Source organism: Triticum dicoccoides, chromosome 5A, assembly GCF_002162155.2.
Source record: "Triticum dicoccoides isolate Atlit2015 ecotype Zavitan chromosome 5A, WEW_v2.0, whole genome shotgun sequence".
NCBI lineage: Eukaryota > Viridiplantae > Streptophyta > Magnoliopsida > Poales > Poaceae > Triticum > Triticum dicoccoides.
The window spans coordinates 690,169,188-690,177,189 of NC_041388.1; the positions used below are offsets into that span (position 1 = coordinate 690,169,188).

Below are 8,002 nucleotides of genomic sequence, written 5' to 3' on the forward strand. Positions count from 1 at the left end.
TGCGATCGATCATGTAACAGTCATAACCTAGGGTGACACGGAACTAGCTCCAGTTCATCAATGTAATGTAGGCATGTATTCCGAATATAGTCATACGTGCTTATGGAAAAGAACTTGCATGACATCTTTTGTCCTACCCTCCCGTGGCAGCGGGGTCCTAGTGGAAACTAAGGGATATTAAGGCCTCCTTTTAATAGAGTACCGGACCAAAGCATTAACACATAGTGAATACATGAACTGCTCAAACTACGGTCATCATCGGTAAGTATCCCGATTATTGTCACTTCGGGGTTAACGGATCATAACACATAATAGGTGACTATAGACTTGCAAGATAGGATCAAGAACTCTCATATATTGATGAAAACATAATAGGTTCAGATCTGAAATTATGGCACTCGGGCCCTAGTGACAAGCATTAAGCATAACAAAGTCATAGCAACATCAATCTCAGAACATAGTGGATACTAGGGATCAAACCCTAACAAAACTAACTCGATTACATGATAAATCTCATCCAACCCATCACCGTCCAGCGAGCCTACGATGGAATTACTCATGCACGGCGGTGAGCATCATGAAATTGGTGATGGAGCAAGGTTGATGATGACGATGGCGGCGGATTCCCCTCTCCGGAGCCCTGAACGGACTCCAGATCAGCCCTCCCGAGAGAGTTTAGGGCTTGGCGGCGGCTCCGTATCGTAAAACGTGATGAATCCTTCTCCCTGATTTTTTTCTCCTTGAAAGTGAATATATGGAGTCAAGGTTGAGGTCGGTGGAGCGTCAGGGGGCCCACGAGACAGGTGGTAGGGCGCGCCCCCCACACTCGTGGACAGGGTGTGGGCCCCCTAACGTGGAACTTTCTTCTAGTATTTTTTATATACTCCAAAATAATTCTCTGTTGATTTTCAGATCATTCCGAGAACTTTTATTTCTGCACAAGAATAACACCATGGCAATTCTGCTGAAAACAGCGTCAGTCCGGGTTAGTTCCATTCAAATCATGCAAGTTATAGTCCAAAACAAGGGCAAAAGTGTTTGAAAAAGTAGATACGACGGAGACGTATCAGCCTCCCACGCCTGGTGCCTTGCACGGTGGGCATGCCGTGCCATGGCCTCGTGGGAAGATGGTGTGTGTTGGGGAACGCAGTATTTTAATTTTTTTACCTACGATCACACAAGATCTATCTAGGAGATGCATAGCAACGAGAGGGGAGAGTGTGTCTACGTACCCTCGTAGACCAAAAGCGGAAGCGTTTAGTAACGCGGTTGATGTAGTCGGACGTCTTTGCAATCTAACCAATCAAGTACCGAACGCACGGCACCTCCGCGATCTGCACACGTTCAGCTCGGTGACATCCATCGTACTCTTGATCCAGCTGAGGCCGAGTGTGAGTTCCGTCAGCACGACGGTGTGTTGACGGTGATGATGAAGTTACCGACGCAGGGCTTCGCCTAAGCACTACAACAATATGACCGAGGTGTAAAACTGTGAAGGGGGACACCGCACACGGCTAAACATCAACTTGTGTGTCTATGGGGTGCCCCCTCCCCCGTATATAAAGAAGGGGAGGAGGAGGAGGGTCGGCCACAAGGGGCGCGCCCAAAGGGGGAATTCCTACTCCTAGTAGGAGTAGGTTTCCCTCTTTCCTAGTCCAAGTAGGAGAAGAAGGAAGGGGAGGAGAGGGAGAAGGAAAGAGGGGGGCGCTACCCCCTCCTTAATCCAATTCGGACCAGCCCATGGGGGGTGGCCTCCCCTTGTGGCCCTTCTCTCCTTTCCACTAAGGCCCATGAAGGCCCAATACTTCCCCGGCGAATTACCGTAACTCTCCGGTACTCCGAAAAATATCCGAACCACCCAGAACCTTTCCGATGTCCGAATATAGCCTTCCAATATATCGATCTTTACGTCTCGGCCCTTTTGAGACTCCTCATCATGTCCGTGATCTCATACGGGACTCCGAACAAACTTCGGTCATCAAATCACATGATGAGGACATGACTACCTTGGATACGACCAAAAATATTGCATACATGCATATTTGTCAGGTGATTTTTAATGCAAACTATTCAATAATCTATTTATGTTATCCAGAACAAAAATACTTCACACACTTTTGTGTTTTGTCTAATTGCAGGTGTATGGGACATTTGTACAATCCACATATGAAGATAAGGGAAAAGGAGAAGTTTAGGTTGTGTTCAAAAAGTCCTCTCACGTCACTTTTGGGGCAAGAGAAGATAGAGTCCAAGTCTCTCACGTTCTGGATTCAGATTCGGACTGCACAGACATACCTGACTCAAAACGCCAACAACTTTTTCATACGGACTCCGAATTGGATGATTCGTTTTTTGTTGGAAACTAGATTTCGTGCTCTTTCCAACCCAATTGGATTCACCTTCAAATTCGTTCGGGGCGTTGAGTTACGGACGAAACAATCTGACATTGCAGCAGAATCCGAGTCAAACTACAAGCCCAAAGGTGTGAGCCTTGTACGACCTAGGGTTAGTTTTAGGCTGCCTTGGGACGTCCTCCCACCTCCTTGGCCGCCACCCCTTGCTCCTATATAAGTAGATCCATCTAGTAGCTTTTTCCTTGGGATTTGTTTAGTTAAAAGTTAGCCATTGCAACTTCGTGTACTTCGTTTGTGTCCAACGACCAGACCAAGACCGCTTACGGATCCCCACCATTATCAATACCTCATATATATTTGCGATATTCAGATTGCTTTATCATATTCTTGCTCGTTCTTCGATTGCTTGCAGGAATAGACCTTCGTGGTCAGGCTGACCGTGCTTCCGGCATCGTCAGTAACCTCAGGAGATTGGTTTAGTGATTGCTAAGGCGCAACGTCGTGCACGTTTGTAGTCGGATCGTCAAAGTCGTCTCCACCAAATCGATAGTTATCATCTCATCGAAAGATCGGGACACCCTCGCCTCTATCATCACATAACTCATAATACAAATCATCATCGAGCGTTAAGCGTGCGGACCCTACGGGTTCGAGAACTATGTAGACATGACCGAGACACATCTCCGGTCAATAACCAATAGCGGAACCTGGATGCTCCTATTGGCTCCTACACATTCTACGAAGATATTTATCGGTCAAACCGCACAACAATATACGGTGTTCCCTTTGTCATCGGTATGTTACTTGCCCGAGAGTCGATCGTCAGTATCATCATACCTAGTTCAATCTCGTTACCGGTAAGTCTCTTTACTCGTTCCGTAATGCATCATCCTGCAACTAACTCATTAGTCACATTGCTTGCAAGGCTTATAGTGATGTGCATTACCGAGAGGGCCCAGAGATACCTCTTCGACAATCGGAGTGACAAATCCTAATCTCGATCTATGCCAACTCAACAAACACCATCGGAGACACCTGTAGAGCATCTTTATAATCACGCAGTGGATTCCTGACGGATGGAGTCTGAACGCAACCGTCCACGGGCCTCCTTCCGGGCGGGGCGGAGGGCAAGTTGGGCGGCCATCTCCTCCTCGGGGCCGCGTGGGATGAGCTCGGGGTTGACGGATCTAGAGGTGAAGGACTCGGATCCGCTGCCCACCATGCCGGAGACGATCGAAAGGAGCCAGAGACGAGCTTGGGTGGTGGAGTGAAGTGGAGGGGAGGAGAGTGAACTGGCTAGGGTTTGGTCCGGCGAGGGGATGGAGAGGATTTTATGTGGGGTCGGGGAGCCAGCGTGGGCCGGGTCCGACATGACGGATACGCCTGGGCGCCTTATATCTGCTTCATATTTGGGCTGGATATAGGGGATACCGGTCAGAACGGGTGTTTGAGGGCCGTTTGTGGGGCATGTCTAGGTCAAAAAATCGTGACCGAAGCGAACCTTGACCGGGCGGTCCGCCCGAACATATGAGGCGGGTTTGATGCGTCCGGCTGTAGATGCTCTAAGGTTCGGGAAGACATAGGGAAAGTCAAAATTTAAGAGGGCCGATTAGAGATGCCTTGAGCGCTTGCATATAAACTCCAGCCCACACACGAATTATCTACCGCTAAATCCATTCACGGCCTGGTGTCGTGTGGGCACAGCCACACGCATGGCAGGGCTAAAATCCAAACCCGTCCGTCTCTCATGAGCCGGAGGAGAGGGAGGCAGCCCCGTCCGTCCCTCCAGGGCTCATCTCCTCTCAGTCCACACAAAATCGGATGGTGAAGCAGCAGTAGCAGCCGGAGAAGCAGTTCCCCTCCCCAGCAGCTAAGCACCAGCCGGCCGGACCCGCCGCTTCTCCACCCTCCTCCCCTCTCCCCGCTCCGTCATTACCAAGGTAATTGCACTGCCCAGCATGCATCTTCGTCTTAATCCATTATTACATCGGTGTGCCAGCTCGTGTAGCCATGCCTGTTGCTTAATTTCCTACTGATGCAGTATCGCAATGCACTCCTGAGCTAACAGTTTCAGATTTTTAGCAAGTGCCTGTGCATCTCCCGGCCTGCTCACTCGCCTCTGTTTTGAGTTCCTAGCTTTCTTTTCGAGAAATTACACCCTGCTTTGCCGACAGAAATTCTCGATGCTAGTATAGTAGGAGATTATTTATAAGCTGATGTCTGCTTCGGCCTCTGCTTTTCTGAATTTTGTTGTCACGCGTAGTACAGTACAAGTAGAAGATTGTAAGCTCTGGTCTTCTGAACATTCCAGCTGCTTCAGATCGAGTTCACAAGTTACCACACCATTCACACGTACTAGAAGGCTGCCATAAAATCTGGTTGTCTTTCTGAATTTCGTGCCATTGATTTACAAGTTGTCTTTCTGTATTTTGTTGTCTGGTTCAGCCTCTGGTTTTCTGAATTTTGTTGTCGCACGTGGTAGAAGATTGCAATAAGCTCTGGTCTTCTGAATTTCGAGCTGCTTCAGATCGAGTTCAGAAGTTACGACGCGTACAAGACTGTAAGCTCTGGTTTTATGAATCTTCTGCCATTATTAATTTGGAAGTTGTGAGGGCAGGCAGGAAGATGTGCTCGTTGGAGGCGACGCGGGCGGAGCTGGGGCTGGCGGTGCTGTACCTGAACAAGGCGGAGGCTCGGGACAAGATCTGCAGGGCCATCCAGTACGGCTCCAAGTTCATCAGCAACGGCCAGCCCGGCACCGCGCAGAACGTCGACAAGTCCACCACCTTGGCTCGCAAGGTCTTCAGGCTCCTCAAGGTCAGCCCGCCTGCACATGCCATTATGATATGCTCCTTGTAGGCTGCAGCTGTGTTAAATTGGTTTTGGCCCTGAATCGATCGACCTGCAGTGGGTGAACGACCTGCATGCTCTCATCAGCCCAGCCCCCAAAGGGACCCCTCTCGTGTTGGTCTTGCTTGGGAAGGTACTCTATACTTTATAGCGCATTAATTTCTCACCGTTTGAGTGAGGCTGTAAGAATGATGTGCTGACTGTTAATTGTTTCTGTAACTTGTGCAGTCCAAGAATGCGCTGCTGTCGACCTTCCTGTTCCTGGACCAGTTCGTGTGGATAGGAAGATCGGGGATTTACCAGGTTTTGTTTGCCGAGATTTCAGCGTCTCACCCTCCAATGGTTCACCCCGTTCCATCGTGTATAGTATTGATTAGCAATCTGTGAACCTAGTTTTTCTTCTTCCTGTTGTTGCTGGTATATAGAACAAGGAGCGCACGGACCGCATCGCCAGGATATCCCTCTACTGCTGGATGACTTCCTCTGTCTTTGCAAGTCTAGTCGAGGTACGTATATTATATTGCAGGGCAGGAGTAAGTTCTACCAAGTTTCTTAGAGATAGATAGCCCATGAACATATAGCTGACGATTTGCGTGGGATTGCGCAGCTTGGAGAGCTCAAGAGGCTATCCAAGGCGATGAGGAAGCGCGCCAAGGAGCTCCGGGGTGCCGACAAATACGAGGTAAGTACATACGTAATTGGTATCTCACTGATCATACCGTACGTAGAGCATAAGAACCTGAACTTTGCTGTGCTTTGTGATCTTTTCCCAGGACGAGCAGTACCTGGGGAAGATGAAGCAGTCGGACGACCGGCTGCTGGCGCTGGTGAAGGCGGGCATGGACGTGGTGGTGGCCGTGGGGCTGCTGCAGCTGGCGCCCAAGAAGGTCACCCCCAGGGTCACCGGGGCCTTCGGCTTCGTCACCTCCCTCATCTCCTGCTACCAGGTATGCCAAACTAAACTCACCAATAAACCTCGTCTTCTGACGGCTCTGAATTTTATGCTCTGTTTCTCTTCAGCAACTCCCGTCCCGCGCTCCCCTGGCCAAACTCAAGGCGTGAGTAACGGACGCTACACCATGCATGCTAGTCCAAACGCTGCCTCCGCTTAACTCAAGCCGATGCTGGAATCTGAGATGTTTTATTCCTGTGTACGTAGCACTATATATAGAATGATGATGTCGATCGTCTGTACGTACGGTTTTTATACATATACATGTACACGGTATGCTATGAACAGTACTAATGGACATGGTATGTATGGTCGATCATGTGTTAGTGCATGGTGCTTATAGTATATGCCAACAGTGTTTGCACTTGCGAACCAAATGTAATAATTACAGAGAGATCACATTTATATTAAACCAAATCTCAATCGAGTGACATGCCATGTAAGAAAGAAATAGAAAAATCTGAAAAGAAATTTTACATGGATCTCAATGTATCATCGACAAAATAGCATCAACTGAGACATGATCAAATCTTAATCGACTAAGATTTAGCAAGACTTTGAACAGAACCTTTCCGTGCGCACCGCACACCGGGCATGGTTCGTCATGCATTACGTACCCTTTAACCAAGCACGCCGCCAAAGGGAACTTTTGGGGTAGGAGAACTATATATGCTTGACGTACAGTCGCCGGCGGCCGGCCGGCCTAAAGGCGACGCACGGCCAACCGCTGATGCACTTGGCCGCCAAACTGAGTGAGTGAGTGGCTAATCATGGCGATCGATCGCCTGATGGGTCGGCCGGGCGCACGCGTGCAAGTGCAAGCCGGGATTTTCTTTGGTTCCCCATCGCGCGTGCTCCACTATCGCACTAATCTAGTCGTAACGCTCTCATCATCATTCATGCCATCCGCATATTATCACAGTATCACACACGCACGCGCAGGATCATAGCGAACGGTGGTCGCGATCACGGCAACAAACGCAATCATCCAGCTCTGTTTCCAAAAGGTCCGGAACCAAATGAGAGCTCGGGACAGTAATAGCCATGTTAAGAAGCTCGTCATCATTTTAAAGCGGTTGCATCACTAGATTTCTGGATTTAACACGCTTTTCTGGCAATGCCCCGGTTTTACAATGACATCACTGTGTATCAACGGTTTTATTGTTTGCTAGACTAACTGAAGGAAAAAACTCCTCCTTGCAATTATACTATCGATGGGGATGAATATAACATGGGCTACTGTCTAATTGACGTTATCTATCCTCCGCGGGCTACCTTTGTCAAGACCATCTCCGAGTCAGTTGGTCCGAAGATGACTTAATTTCCTCCAAAACAAGAAGCAGCTAGAAATGATATGAAGAGGGCATTTGGAATGCTCCAGGATGACCTTGTGGGAAGTGATGACACGTTGTGTGATCATGCACAACATGATCGTGGAGGGTGAGGATGTAAATGTTGCTGCAACTCTTAAATTTGAGAAATCCTACCAAACTTTTAGATGGCATTTAGCCATGTTTGATGAGTTTGTTCAAATGCATCAACAAATTCGGTATCGACCAACTCAAGGAAGATTGATTGAGTACCTGTGGCGGTTAAAGGGGATAACTAGAACATATGTGCTAGTTGATTTCAAGTTTGAAATACAGTAATTTGGAAACTTTGTTGAATTGTAATATTTAAATTAAAACTACGATTTGATATGCGGTTATTTTGAGCTTGCGGACTAAAAAAAGTGGCGGAAGTTTTGCGGCTAGCTTTGGATGGCTGGCTCCCGTATCACTGTCTGAGGACTTGTCCCCACCGGTTGGATACGGTATCTGATTTGAGGGGTTAGTGTTGGAGATGC

At 48.4% G+C, this 8,002-nt stretch overlaps 1 protein-coding gene across 1 annotated transcript; it reads left to right on the forward strand.

Moving 5' to 3' along the window:
- Positions 1–4,121: 4,121 nt before the first annotated feature.
- Positions 4,122–6,568, forward strand: LOC119304187 (peroxisomal membrane protein 11-1-like). Its single transcript, XM_037581363.1, has 8 exons — positions 4,122–4,294; positions 4,972–5,171; positions 5,263–5,337; positions 5,433–5,507; positions 5,630–5,710; positions 5,812–5,886; positions 5,978–6,151; positions 6,225–6,568. The coding sequence occupies exons 2-8, from the start codon at positions 4,980–4,982 to the stop codon at positions 6,264–6,266; spliced, it is 714 nt and encodes a 237-aa protein (XP_037437260.1). The 5' UTR covers positions 4,122–4,294; positions 4,972–4,979; the 3' UTR covers positions 6,267–6,568.
- Positions 6,569–8,002: the final 1,434 nt, after the last annotated feature.